The 14,855-nt window shown below is 47.1% G+C and overlaps 2 protein-coding genes and 1 long non-coding RNA gene across 5 annotated transcripts in view; all 3 read left to right on the top strand.

Annotated features, from left to right (window-relative positions):
- Nucleotides 1-3,950: 3,950 nt before the first annotated feature.
- The window catches only part of LOC120374858 (interferon lambda-3-like), a 36,501-nt gene continuing 25,596 nt past the window's right edge, over nucleotides 3,951-14,855 (top strand). The window contains exons 1-2 of the mRNA XM_039495216.1: nucleotides 3,951-4,043; nucleotides 4,414-4,574. Coding sequence (XP_039351150.1) covers nucleotides 4,034-4,043; nucleotides 4,414-4,574 — 171 coding nt within the window. The 5' untranslated portion in view covers nucleotides 3,951-4,033. The remainder of the gene's footprint in view (nucleotides 4,044-4,413; nucleotides 4,575-14,855) is intronic.
- LOC120374864 lies at nucleotides 6,397-8,738 on the top strand. The gene is made up of 3 exons (XR_005586294.1): nucleotides 6,397-6,595; nucleotides 7,396-7,476; nucleotides 8,595-8,738. It is a non-coding gene; the product is annotated as an uncharacterized LOC120374864 (long non-coding RNA).
- The window catches only part of LOC120374860 (interferon lambda-3-like), a 16,472-nt gene continuing 12,514 nt past the window's right edge, over nucleotides 10,898-14,855 (top strand). For 2 of the 3 annotated variants that reach the window (XM_039495228.1, XM_039495224.1), the window contains exon 1: nucleotides 12,959-13,058. The gene's annotated coding sequence lies outside the window, so the exon portion shown is untranslated. Of the gene's footprint in view, nucleotides 10,924-12,958; nucleotides 13,059-14,855 lie in introns of those variants that run through there. The other variant, XM_039495225.1, reaches the window with a different exon arrangement.

Genomic DNA, 14,855 nt, shown 5'->3' with positions numbered 1-14,855 from the left:
CCTCACTGCACTTCCAAACACGCAACTAAAAGTGAAAAGAGAGATGTGACTCTTGTCTTTCTCCTTCCTTTTTGCATTACCATTAGAGCTAGACCAGGGGTAGGCAACCTATGGCATGCAGGGCCGGCTTTAGGCCAATTCCACCAATTCCCCCAAATTGGGCCCCACGCCTAAGAGGGCCCCGGACCCAGTGAGAATCCCTTCCCTGGCTAGAGGTGCCTTTTTAATTTTTATTCACCTGGCGGTGCTCCGGGTCTTCAGCGACACTTCGGCAGTGGGTCCTTCGCTTGCTCTGGATCTTCAGCGGCACTTCGGCAGCGGGTTCTTCAGTGCCACCGAAGACCTGGAGCGAGTGAAGGACCCGCCACCAAAGTGCCGCCGAAGACTCGGAGCACCGCCCAGTGAGCACAAGCCGCACGTGTTTTTTACATGTTTTTTTTTATATATATATAGTCATCCCTGCCGGGGCCCCGTCTAAACTGTTCGAATTGGGCCCCGCACTTCCTAAAGCCGGCCCTGATGGCATGCGTGCCAAAGGCGGCACGCAAGCTGATTTTCAGTAGCACTCACACTGTCTGGGTCCTGGCTACCGGTCCAAGGGGCTCTGCATTTTAATTTAATTTTAAAAGAAGCTTCTTAAACATTTTAAAAACCTTATTTATTTTACATACAACAATAGTTTAGTTATATATTATAGACTTCTAGAAAGAGACCTTCTAAAAATGTTAAAATGTATTACTGGCACGCAAAACCTAAATCGGAGTGAATAAATGAAGACTCGGCACACCACTTCTGAAAGATTGCCGACCCCTGAGCTAGACAAATGTTCCTTGGGGAATCCAGACTCAGTTCCTGTGGCTGTCGATTCCATAAGAAGCTGGAATCTCAGACCAAGCTCGCAGGTTGCACACCATTTCAGAGCAACCCTGAGAGGACTTCTGCACTCGTGGCAAATTCCAAGCAAAAACTAAGCTCCTACTTTGTGGCTTGCAAAGTTCACATGTGACAAGATTGCAAAACAGACAGGTTCCCACTGAACTGACAGGGAGGAGGGATAGCTCAGTGGTTTGAGCATTAGCCTGCTAAACCCAGGGTTGTGAGTTTAATCTTTGAGGAGGCCGCTGAGGGATCTGGGGCAAAAATTGGTCCTGCTAGTGAAGGCAGGGGGCTGGACTCAATGACCTTTCAAGGTCCCTTCCAGTTCTAGGAGATGGTATATCTCCAATAAAAATAAATAATACTCCTGGAGCTGAGTGTCGATTGCTTTCCCCACAACAGCTGCTTTAACTACACACTGATCAGAGACTTTTAACATACCAACCGGGAGGACTTTCACATTTTTTCCTGAGTGCAAGAGTCATTCAGCCTCGCTCTAATCTCCACTCTTTGCCTTAGAGGATGGAGGCCGGATGTCTCCGTTGGATGGTAGTGTTGGCACTGCCACTCTGGTGTACTGTGCTTGACCTGACCACAAAGGCATGGCTTCACTTGCTACTGGCTGGTTTTTGGATGGAACAGGCAGTATTATATTATTCAGTCACAAAGTGCTGTGTGGAAAATACCTTATTTAAAGCTTACTGAGCCATACCTGGTAGAGTATTAAAGAATCTTATGATGAACATATCTGGTATATATAAGCAAGGTCTGTGACCAGGCCATTGCTGGTACAGGAGAACATGACTTGTTGTCAGGAGTAAACTAAGAACAGAAACAGAAGGAAAACAGCACCAAAGGTTGCAGACAGAAGGAACAGAGCAAGAAAGGTTGCAGGATCTCATCAACATGCCATTCTTCAATGTCCCAGAGAATGTCCACTTTGACAAACCTTTTACAATGGACAGGCTGGAAACAATATTTTGCAAGATTTCACATTGCTAACAAGGTCCACAAAGAAATGAGATATGCAGGTATATTTTTTCAATTATGCTGTGGAGACGCAGGCAAGGCATATCTCTAAATCCTTTGATTTTTACTCAAGACAGTCACAAACATGACTATGCAAGTGTTCTGGCTATGGTTCATGCATTTGTTATACATCAGAGATAAGTGGTTTATGAAAACTTGAGAATTCAAGAGCCATGGGAAAATGTTGAATGTTTCATAAGAATTCTGCATACTCTGGCTGAAAACTGTGATCGTGGTAATGCAAAACATGAAATATCAGACATTCTAGTTATTGCATTAACAGATTAAAAACCTTTCATAGGAGCTACCACTGAAAGATTTAATCTTAGCCACAGCTATTCAAATAACAAAGCCCATTGGAGCTGGTGAGACAGCAAAAGCAACAGCAACTCACCGAACTTGAAAAGCAAAGAAACTAGCTTAGAAGCTGTTAACCGATGCAGCATGAGAATTAAAAGTCATTATCAGAGAGCTCCATGACTAAGAGGGATAGATTCAGCCTATATCAACAAGGTGTGGAAAAAGTCATAGTCCAAGAAATGATGCATGTCCAGCCAGAGACACATGGTATACTAAATGCACAAAATAAGGACATTTTTCACCTGTTTGCTGCATCAAAGCAGTCAGGGAGTTGATCATATTACAGACAATTAAGACTGGGAGCTATCACATGGCATGATATACAGCCTGTCTGGTGAGTGAAACTGAATATTTATGGCAAGACTGTTGACTTTCTAATTAACTCAGGAACTGACATCACAATCATGTCAGTTAATTAAAAGAATCCACGGAAGTAAGACGCTCACCAGGCATGACATGTATAGTCTGAGTGCAAGTCAGACTGGGTTAGAGGTTTCTGAGGTAGATGCAGCCAGAAACAGTCAGAGATGTGACTGGTATGAGAGGACAACAGAAGAGGCTCTAAGGTTGAAGAAAGAAGTATTCTGCAGAGTCTTTGTCAACCAGCTTCTCTATCCAACAGGCCCGTGCACTCACAGCCCAAATGCAACGATTCCTTACTAGGCCTAGAAGAAATGAAAGGAGACGAGTTTCCTTCACTACAGTGGTTTGAACAGTTACAAGAAAAGATACATGTGCTGGTTCCTAACTCTGCAACTTCGGCCACTCCTCATGCTGAATACAAGTGCATCCTTGCCCTGGGGGTGACTCGGACCGAGACCTTGGCCTGCCCTTGGTAAGCCATCCCTTTGTGGAGGGAAATTAAGTATTGGCTTGTAGGTCCCACTGGCCACAGTTCAGGCTTGTTGCTGGTGATTTAACTGGGAGTCTCTGTGAATTGTCTTCCTGTTGGCCACCTGTCAGAGCCTCTGATGCAAGCTACCTGCTTACAAACCCCTCTTGACACATCGCCCTTATTTATGTCAGTGCCTCTGAAAACACACAGCCCCTCCCCAGTGGTGAAGAAGAGTCCTTCTCTACACAAGTGCCCTGGGTCTGGAGTACCTTGGAAGGCAGCTAACCCTGTGCCTCCACCCTCCAGTCTCTGCTGTTTCCCCCGGGCTATATTGTACTATTGCTGCAGTTTCTAATAACCTCCTGCCAGCCTCGGCCTGCTCCTCTGCCACACTCCCAGGCTGCTGGTTCTCAGCCTCCCTGGCCCAGATCTCAGACAGCCTGTGGCTGGCTCTTCCCACTTGCTGATCAGTGATGACTCGCAGAGTCACTCCTGAGGGCGGGGGAAAAAATGATTGAAAAGGCTGGTCACTGGATTATTACAATAACACAGCAAACCCGGAAACTGGGCAATGCTAAGATTAGAAACAGAACTTGCCTACTCTAGGCAAGGAAACCTTGCATCATTTGGTCATGATGTCATCCAGAGATTCCCTCACCTGGGAATCCCTGGCAGTGGCAGTGGCAGGAGGGCAGAGGATTATGAGCTAGATGCACCTGCCGTACTTTCACTTTCCAGTTTCCACTGATCAAGCAGCAACATTAACATGTGGGGTTTTTCTCCTTTGACTAAAGGAAAACAAGATTTCATTTTATTTGTTCCTAGAGAGTATAAAAGCAAGAGCAATGGAAAAGAGAGGCCACATTCACAGACCCGAGGGAGGCCAAGCAACCCTGAGGAAGAAGAAGGGACTAAAGCGATTTCCCAGCAAACATGCTCCAAGGTACGTGCCACTAAGTCTGGGGTTTCTGTCTAGCACATGGACTTACTAGACTGATCTGCTGTGATCTACTCTAAAGAATGAGGTTCAAACATTATCCATCCCTCTAAGCATCTGACCAGTTTAGTTTCTATTATTAGTGCTGGGGGCTGTAAATTAAGAGGCCTGATCTGAAAACATTTGTGAATAGAAGAGTTGAGTTTGCTCAACTGTGATCTTTGGGGTCAACCCACCAATGTATATATTTGATTGTAGCCCTCACCTTCCTGCACCCCTTCTTCCCCCGCTTTGTCAGACTGTTAACAATACAGTTTATACTCCTTATAACATGGAAATGGAGTGATGCGTGGAATTCCCCTTTCTGATTCAATAGGAAAAATGATGGGTTGCAAACTGCTCCTGGTCCTGACCCTATGGACAATGTCTACAGAGGCCTTTCGCAAAGGTGCTCAGATGAAGAAGTGCCACCTCTCAAAATACAAGTCCCTGCCACCTCAGGAACTGAAGACCTTCAAGAATGTCAAGGACAGATTTGTAAGTGCAAAGAAGACACATAAATGGGCAATAATAGTAATGTGAGTGCTAGGCTGAAGTTTCAACAGCAGCCTTCTCGGCATATTACTATGGGCAGACAAAATAAGATGGGAGGCATATGCTTAGGAAAAGTTGGGGTATGGAGTTGCAGCTAAAATAGAGAGAAGTCTCTCTGTCTGGACCTTCTTTGTTGGTGATCCCCTGCCCAGTCTTAGGAGAAAGGGCAAAGCTGAGAATGTTCAGCTCCAGCAACTATTCAGATATTTGGGGAATGGGGATGATAGATGTGGAGAGAGTCCTGGACAGGGCAGGAAGGTGGAAACTGATCAGAGGCAGAATCACAGATTAGACAATAGCAGGGAAAGAATGGGATTCTTACTATTAGAAAGGAGCTAGGAGAGAAAGAAGAGGCAATCTGTCTAAGTGGGTGTTCCTGATCCGAGTCAGGCTAAAGAGGCTAGGGCCTGGCCAGCTCGGATTTCTTACAGAGTCAATCGTCCTTAATCTTAAATCTCAAAAAGTTCTGAAAGGGGTTCAAACTCTGTCCTGAGTTATCATCAAACCTAGAGAATGAGACCCAGTTTTTAACTATCTGCAGTCTTTCCCTTCCAAAGAAAACTGAGTCTGGTCGCTTCAACAGACAATCTGAGGACCCCAAATTCATGGCATGCCATCAAGCAGCACTAGAGAGATCAAGTCACTTATTTTTAAGTCGTGCAAACATTCCATGTTAACTAACGCTGAAGCTGAGAAAATGCACCACTCAGCTTAGTGGTCCAGTTATCCTCCTTGTCAAGAGTTAAAGGATGCCGGTTCTCAGTTAAACTCCTGCACAAATGCAGTTCACAACCTGAAACTAGCAAAGCAATATGACAAGAGCGTGTTGTTGTCATCTGTCCTTTTCTTTGGCACCTTCTTGGAAAGAGCCAGGAGTCTAGGACAGCAGCATTGTTAGGGGATCAAGGTGTTGAGTCAAATTCTGCCAGGATTTTGCACCTTCGCTTGTGTCAGTGGGGTTATATGATGTAACTGAGGGCAGAATTTGACACTTTCTCCCCTGCTTTGCTTCCTTTACACATTTCCCTGTGTTCTCATTTTATGCCTCCAGGAGGACATCATGCTGTTGTCAGACCGAAAATGCAACACCAAGATTTTCCACCGGAACTGGGAAGTCAAAGAGCTCTCGGTAAGCAAGACCTCTGCCAAGAGAGACGAGGTTACAAAATAGCACTTGCTTCTTTCCAAAGTTGCAGTACTGGCTCTTTCCAAGCTGGATTCTGATTTCAAGTGATCCTTTTGTAGATTCAGAATAACATGGACAGGAACTCATCCACACCTGTCTTTATCATCTATTTCCAGTCTGAACTTGGTTAACCTCCCTCACATAAACAGCTCCAGGTTGTGTGGCAGGAAATCCTCAGTTTCTGTATTTTGGTTTCCCACGAGAGAATGATTTAGTTCTCTAAAACCATATCCACATCTATGTACAGCCACTTTGAAGATCCAGAAACCATTCCTCAGAAACCGTTCTCCAAATCACCAGCAAAAAAATAAAATAAAAATGCTTGCACTGCCCAAATATGTCTTCAGACTTTTGTAACATAAAAAAAGTTTGAGATGGATCTGAAGCACAAAGTGTTGTTGGATTCCAAGGAGGGAAGGTATAAGTAACAGAGTCCAAAGGTTCATGACTAGCAGGCTCTGTGTGTAGAGTGGATTCACACCTCCCCTGCGTCTTAGGTCTCTCCGCATTGGCCATGGCTTTGGAAAGTCTCCTTAAGTAACCCACTCCTACCTGCTGCGAACACAGACATTCCTTATCTCCGTGTCTGCCACTCCCCTGGACACACTGTTTTACCTGCACATTCTCTCCCTAGGTGCACGACAGAGTGATCCTGGTAAAGGAGGAGCTGCACCTCGTTATTGACGTGCTGGAGAACATTGGGGATCCCAGTCTGTCCGAGCTGCTCGGGAGGCCATTACAAATCCTGAGGCACATCAGAGAGGACTTGAAGAGCTGCGTGAGTGTCGGATTGCAAATGTCTCTTGCCACAGTGGGGCTGGGAGCTGTCTATTGAACTCCCAACAGCACTAATTTCTTAAGTGGATCCAGGATCTAGTAATCCTTGTTCCAGTAATTGTGGACTTTGGTTTTCACCCCCCTGTATAACAATGAAAGTGTCCGGATTACATAGCTGCTGTGGGCCTTGCTCATATACATAATCTAATTAACTAGATTAACTAGTTAGGGAGAGATGATGCCCGGCTGCTCTGCTACTGTGCAAGTGGGTATGTCCCCACGTTTGGCTCCTGGGCTGTAGTTTGGTATCACTGCAGACACTGTGCTCTCTGTAGCACAGCTACTGTTGTTTTCATGTGCCTCCCAGAACATCACAGTGGAGGTAGGGAGGAGCCGGGAGAAGGCAGACCCATGGGTGGCTGCATACACTGGGGGAGTATGCTGTACTCCTGCTCAGCTCCAGGGCATGTTCTGTTTCTATTAGGTGGAGTTCCTCCCAGAGCTCTTCTGGGCAGCACAAGGCATACCTCCCCCTACACAGGGCCATTGCCACAGGGCTCAGTAAAGCCCTTAGTTAATGCTTCAAGCACTTCTGAAGTTGAAAAATACCATACAAATGCTTGGTATTATTAATAGAACACAGCAGGTTAACATGGAATCCACACATCTAAAGAACAAGATAAACTCAATCAAACCAATTTGTGCCTTGGGCTTGTACCAAGAGGAAGGAGGCTCAGACACTGTTCCTGAAATCTCTACTCATGTGCTCTACTCTGCTTCATGTATTGATTTTCTTTTCAGACCAGACATCAGCCTGACAACCATCAACGCTCCGGGGCGCTGACTAGCTGGCTCCAAAAATTCCACGCAGCCAAGAAGATGGTGAGTACATTTGGCAAACACACAAGATGAACTTTCATCACATGTTAGTGGGAACAAATCTGTACAGGATCATCAGCTCCATTCCCGTCCCATGGGGCCAGTGCAGGATGGTGCCCTGCATATTGTCCCGGGCTTTCTGCAGTCTAGGTGTCTTGAGGCTGAATTAGTTCAGAAAGCTGGTAAATCTCTCACAGCAGAAAGGGTCATTACATCTGCTGGAGACTATAACAGACCAGGCATCCAGAAAACAGGCGTTATCTTGTGGCCTAGTTTGGGTCCTTCCATAGGATGCAAATAGCAGAGTTTCACGTGGCGTCTGATCCTCCATTGCTTTGCACCTTATACCTGGTGCAATTATTTATATTTGTGCAAAATGCTGCTGAATCTGAAATCCGCCCTCCCTCACACTGTTGGCAGAGCTTTACACCAACTTGCTATTTGCTTTGAAGAGGTGTAGATGCTGGGCTGGGCAATGGGAAAAGAGACCCAGAGATAATTCATTCATACAGATCTGCCAATCCTAGGCCTTCCTAGGAATCACATATCGCCAAAGATAATACCCTTCAAATTTACTATTACCCCAGATCAAACTCACTGGTTAATGTAATAGACTACAGCACATGTTCTTATATACTTAGAATTACAGCACATTAGAGCACCATGTAAATGAGTATTTCCTTAGGCTGGAGTTTTTGTAAGGTCTTGTCTACACAGAGACATCCAGGAAAATTAATCTGCATTAACTAGAGATGTGAGTTTGAAGTGGATTAGTTAAACTGCACTAAATCCCTGTATTGATGCCGTTATTCAGAGTTAAAGTGATTTCTGGAAGTGACGTAAAGTAACCAAATTAAGACCACTTTAATTTTGAATGAGGGTGTTTACATGGGGATTTAATGTCATTTAACTAACCCATTTCAAATTCACACAGTTAATTCAGAATATCTTTCCTAGATGTCCCTGTAGACACTGCTCTGTTCACCCTTTTTCTGCATGCTCTGTGATCCCTATTTATTTGCACCTCCCGCCTCCCTCAGGCCCACGGTAGCTTTCACTGGCCCATTGCTAACCAGCCATTCTCTGTTACAAATGCGTTCACTCCCTCTCTCCTGTCCCAGGAAACTCCAGGGTGCCTGGAAGCATCTGTGGTTCTCTATCTCTTCCGACTGCTGAACGAAGACTTGAAGTGTGCAGCCTACATGGAGTCCTGCACCTAAACGCCAGGTCTTTACTCTGTCTCACCTCATGCATCTAATCAGACACTGCAGATCCCAGCGAATGGGAACCCTGAATCCTTCCTACAGGACATTGTATTTTAACCAGGCGTGATGCTCTTTCCACCTTGGTATTTTACCATGGATACCCATCACCCATGATCTCTGAACAAAAGATTCAACAGACCTCTCCGACTCCAATTGCCAGTAGCTGATTGGTTCCAGGCAGTGATGAGCTGCCAAAATTTTAACAACCGGTTCCCTATAAAAAGTTCTGATTTAAGGGGCGGAGTGGGGGAGGGGCCAGGGAGAGATCGTCATAGGGCCAGAGGCCCCTGCAGGGCCTGGGCCAATTGCCGCCCCCCCCCTCCTCCCTCTCCCTCCCCCAACCCCCTAGCAGCACCCCCAACACACAACTTGCTGGGCCATTCAAAAAGTGCAGCAGGACGACTCAGAGCTCAGCAGCTGGCTGCCAGCTGGTGCGGCGGCCGGCCTGGCTGCTGCTGGGGGGGGGGGGGGGGGGGGCCTCGGCCTCAGCCAGCCTCCCAGCTGGAGAGATGGATGGTCCGAGGATGGGAGGGCCCCGGAGTTCTTTGCCCCTTTCCTGCCCTTTAACAACCGGGTTCTCCACGGAGGTCGGAGGTCTAATTTTAACAACCTGAACCTCTGAACTCCAACTCACCACTGGTTCCAGGCCAATTCCTTAACTGCAGCTAAAGTGTAGGGCCTGTTTCCCCTGAGATCAATGGGAGATTGGCCAGTGATTTCAGGGTGATTAAAAATTGGCCCTGGAGGATAATATTATTTATTGTGTTGGTTTATTGCTACACAAAACTATTTGCCAATAGTATGTTAAGTGTTGCCGTTATTTATTTTAATTTAAAGGACTAGTTTTTTCACCCTGTTTCCTTGATTTACAGACTAGGGAGTATTTCATTAGTGTCTTAGAAAGATGCTGGAAAATGCAATAATTTTGATGCATGGAAGGTGTTGCTGTATTACACAGATTCCGAGAATCTATTTTTGTTTCACTGGCTGACATCATGTTAAGCCATCTGATGCGATCCTTATTTAAACAAATCTGATTTGTATTTAAGTTATTTATTGCATCTATCATATATTTATGTGCATATTTATCAAATGGTTTGTTTTTATAATATTTGATGTAAATCTGGAAGATGTAGAATAAAAACTGAAATGATACAAATTGATAGTTGACCCTCTGCTTGCTGACTGCAGTATGTTCTGATCTCATCACCTCCAAAAACAGAAACCAGCAAAAGTGATTAGAGGCAGGGAAGCACTTCCAGATGAGGAGAAATTGGAGACATTAATACTGCTTAGATTAGCTGGATGGTGAGAGGGGACATAACAGAGATACTTAAAATCATGAAAAGTGTAAAGTTATAGGTATGTTCCCACTATAGCACTTTTTATATGCATTTTGCATCACTTTGCATGTGTGTAAATGACTCTACATGGTTCAGGAAAGCAGAGGATCAAGCCTGGACTCTCTAAATGTTGGTGAAGTATCATCGTCTTCCCCATGAGGATGAAATTCTGGAATTAAAAGCAAAAAATATTTTGGCTCTGAAGGACATATTCCCAGTTTGATTTAAAGTGACAGTATTGCCGTCCCCACAAATTCAAAAATCATTAGTTAGGTCCCCCGAAATCACAAGACTGCCTTTAAAATCATGAGTTATTTTTTTTTTTAAATAATACATGATGGTTTCTTTTGTAATTGCCTGCTGGTTATTGAGACTTTTTGGAGTCAGGTTTATTAGCCCATTTCCTCAATCATAAGGCCTAGAAATATATTTTTTTATTTTAAATCAAAGCTGAGAGTCACACATAATCACTTGACTCCAGGAGCTGGGGCTTTAAGAATAACACCAAATTTCACAAGATTCAGAAAAACTCACAATGGCTGGCAGCACTGCAAAACATCCTGCTTTTTTCCAGGATAGTCCCATGTCTCAAGGGGCTGTCCAGCAAATTTGGAATTTGAGAACAAGGCACCTAAGGGTCCTATTTTGTGCTCAGTACTGCCCCTCATTCCACCACCTCTGGAGGGAGCCAAGCTGAGGGATGTCAAATGCAGGAGCTCCAGGCTTGGTAACACATCAGGAGAGGCAGATGGTGGTGGTATTGCCCGGTGATTGGTACTGGCATCACCGAGACCAGGAGGAGTAAAATCCAGTTGGCAACAGCAGCCCAGGAGACAAAGGAGGTAGGTGCAGAGAATGGCCTTCCCATGGGGGTGGATGAGGAGGGAAGGGAGAGGCCCTGGTCCCCTGACTGGGGTGAGCTATTCGCTGAACATTAACAGACCAGCAGAGGGCAGATGGGGAGACTTCACATAAGGGATTGGTTGATGCAGGTTTCCTCAGGGGTGATCTGTGGCAACCAGCATCAGAGGGGGAGCCGTGTTAGTTTGGATCTGTAAAAAGCAACAGAGTCCTGTGGCACCTTATAGACTAACAGATGTATTGGAGCATGAGCTCTCGTGAGTGAATACCCACTTCATCGGACATAATCAGGTGAATGATCTGTGAGAGTTGGGGGAGGAGGGCAGGGTGTGTGAGGCCCTGGGGGGCAGTGGGGGGGTTGAAGGAAGGAAGGGGGGGTCACAGAGACCGGATGTGTGGGGCCCTGGGGGCGAGGGTTGGAGGTGAGAGTCTAACAGTGGCAGGGGGCGTGGGGCAGTGTGAGGGTTGGAGGCGAGGGTATTACAAAGATAAAGGGTGTGGGGCCCTGGGGCGTTGGAGATGAGGGTGTCACAGAGGCAGCGGGTGTGAGCCCTGAGGGGAGTGTGCAGGTTGGAGGCGGGGGGTTCACAGGCGCAAAGTATGGGTGGGGCCCTGGGGGTGTTGGAGACAAAGGGGTATCACAGAGGCTGGGGCAGTGGGGCCCGTGGGCAGTGTGGGGGTTGGAGGTGTGGGTGTCACAGAGGCAGGGATGTGGGGGTCTGGGGTTTGGAAGCAGGGGTGTCACAGAGGCAGGGTGTGGGGACCTGGGGGTTTGGAGGCAGGGGGGTGTCACAGAGGCAGGATCCGTGGGGCCCTGGGGGCAGTGGGGGGGTTGGAGGTGAGGTTGTCACAGAAACAGGGGGTGTGGGGATCTGGGGGCATTGTGGGGTGGAGCCGTGGGGTCACAGAAGCAGGTTCTGGAGCCGTGGGGAGTTGAAAATGGTGGCCATCTTGGCTTATGAGAAGCCAAGTTGAGGGGATGGGAGAGGGCTCAGTACTTTATAGGGAGCAGGGAAGAGGGGTGAGGTCTGGCTCGGGGGAAGGGAGCTGGGTGTGAGGCAGGGGATTCCTGGGTGCAGTGGAGGAAGCTGCTGCATCAAGTGCTTAGGATTTGGTAGAGTACCGCCTCGCTCCTCCTCTCCCCGCCCCCCGCCCCCCGAAAGTTGCGTATCCTCCTGCTGGGATTTAGCCACATCAGCCTAGATGTGCTGAGAGCGTGGTCCTTGGAGCTGACTGGGCCTTTCCAAAGCAGCTCTGGCCCCAGCACAACCCACCAGCTCCTTGTCACAATTCAGCTCCATACTCTGGAGGCAGGGAGCCCTCTCCTCCCCCCCCCCCCCCCGCCGCCCATTGGGCACAGGTTCATTGCACTCACAGGGGGGTGGCTTACATTACATCCCTTCTGCTATAACAGAGGTGGGCAAACTACGGCCCACGGGCCACATCTGGCCTGCGGGACTGTCCTGCCCGGCCCTTGAGCTCCTGGCTGAGGAGGCTAGCCCCCAGCCCCTCCCCCGCTGTCTCCCTCCCCTGCAGCCACACCACTGCCGGGCAGCGCTCTGGGTGGCGGGGCTGCGCACTCACGCCAGGCAGCGCAGCAGCATGTCTGGCTCCGGGAGGCGCAGCTCCAGACATGCTGCTCTGAGCGGCATGGTAAGGGGGCTGGGGGGCTGGATATGGGGCAGGGGGTCTTGGGGGGTAGTCCGGGGACAGGGAGCACGGGGGTTGGATGGGTGGAGGGGTATGAGGGGGGCAGTAAGGGATGGGAAAGTGAGAGGGGTCAGATAGGGCGTGGGGGCCAGGCTGTTTGGGAAGGCACAGCCTTCCCTACCCGGCCCTTCATACAGTTTCGCACTCTGATGTGGCCATTGGGCCAAAAAGTTTGCCCACCCCTGTGCTATAAGAATTTATGCTGAGCCTTATCCTATACCATGCATTCTAGGGCAACAGTACTACTGTGCATATGGTAAAGGGACCACTATTAGGAGAATTATGGAACTGGGTCATTGGTTGGTAGCTCACAAGCCTGCCCCCAGGTTGGAGGAAATCAAAAGCATCTGAACATATTCCTTGCCTGTAGCCATGGTGCATTGGTTGCTTTGGAGCTGAGCTGCAGGTAAGTGTTGAGCTGAGCATCACATGCCATCAGTAGGCAAAGAAGGGAGCTGGTGAGAGACGTGCATGCTCCATGTTACCTCTGGGGTCCTGTTTGCACTGACCAGCAATATTGAGCTGGCTCTCCTGTGAGGTTAAACAGAAAAATGCTCCTTGTGGGGCTGGCTGCATGCAGTTCTTCTGTTTGTGTAGAGGTCTATGGAATGAACACCCCATCCAGAGTGTTCTGCAGCTAATGTTTACAAATGTGATTTCTTCTCTTAACAATTAGAGCTGAGTGAGTAATTCACAGCCAGGGAATTTTGCCTCTATTTCTGTTTGCAAAATTCCTGCAAACCAATAACAAACACACTTGAGAATATTGCTTAGGAAAACATTCAACATCTTTTTGTTTACCCTATAGCTTGTTAGTCAACAAAACATTACATTTGAGCCAAATGAGCAAAAACTGAGTGGCTTCATAATAATAATAATACCTAATTGTTCTATAGTGTTTTTCACCAGTAAAGCTTAACATGCTTTATAAAGGACAGTAGTATCATTATCCCATTTTACAGCTGGGGAAACTGAGGCACAGAGCAGCGAAGTGACTTGCCTAAGGTCACCCAGCAGGCCATAAGTCATATGATATGATAGAGCTTCTATCCTTGAGTAGATGAGCATAATTTATGAAACCAGATGTCAGAGAATCATAGAATATCAGGGTTGGAAGGGACCTCAGGAGGTCATCTAGTCCAACTCCCTGCTCAAAGCAGGACCAAACCCAACTAAATCATCCCAGCCAGGGCTTTGTCAAGCCTGACCTTAAAAGCCTCTGAGGAAGGAGATTCCACCACCTCCCTAGATAACCCTGTCGGGGACTCTAACCCCAACAGCGAAGTTCGTTGTCTGACCGCAGAGAGACAGGCAACACCAGCAAGGTCCGAAACAAAAGTTCTTTATTGACAAGTGCACGCATCAGTAAAGAACAGCTTGTATCCGAAAAGAACCAGCAGCTTCTTTTACAGCTTAGTATTAGCCTATATAGACAGTTTTATTACGTCATAAATCATTTACTTGAGCAACCCACCCCCTTTGTCTAACAACTAGAAATTAGACACCTTTTAATATATACGCATGCCTAGTCTCTACAGCATTAAATTGTTAATATCTCAACAAGCGCCAAAGGTTAGGAATGCGAGGGAGTTAAAACACACCGAACACTAAACCAAGGAGTTAGAGTCAGAACTGTGAGATGCTTGTTTTTCTTATTAGTTCTTTAAACAGTGTTTCTCAACATAACACAGCTGGTCCCAGCCCCTTCACTTATCTCACTGTTTCCCAGGGCTTTGTGAGACAATGCTGCTTCTCAGTATTTTCCACTCTGGGATTACCCAGAAACCTCTAGATGCTTGACTTCAGTCAGATTGGCACAACTGGTTTTGTGCTACATCTTTATTCAGGCCTAACAACCCCTTCCAGTGCTTCACCACACTCCTAGTGAAAAAGCTTTTCCTAATATCCAACCTAAATCTGCCCCACTGCAACTTGAGACCATTACTCCTTGTTCTGTCATCTGATACCACTGAGAACAGTCTAGATCCATCCTCTTTGGAACCCCCTTTCAGGTAGTTGAAAGCAGCTATCAAATCCCACCTCATTCTTCTCGTCTGCAGACTAAACAATCCCAGTTCCCTCAGCTACTCCTCATAAGTCATGTGCTCCAGCCCTCGAATCATTGTTCTTGCCCTCTGCTGGACTCTTTCCAATTTCTCCACATCCTTCTTATACTGTGGGGCTCAAAACTGGACACAGTACT

Source organism: Mauremys reevesii, linkage group 11, assembly GCF_016161935.1.
Source record: "Mauremys reevesii isolate NIE-2019 linkage group 11, ASM1616193v1, whole genome shotgun sequence".
In the NCBI taxonomy this organism is placed as follows: Eukaryota; Metazoa; Chordata; order Testudines; family Geoemydidae; genus Mauremys; species Mauremys reevesii.
This window is presented reverse-complemented; position numbering and strand designations above follow the sequence as displayed.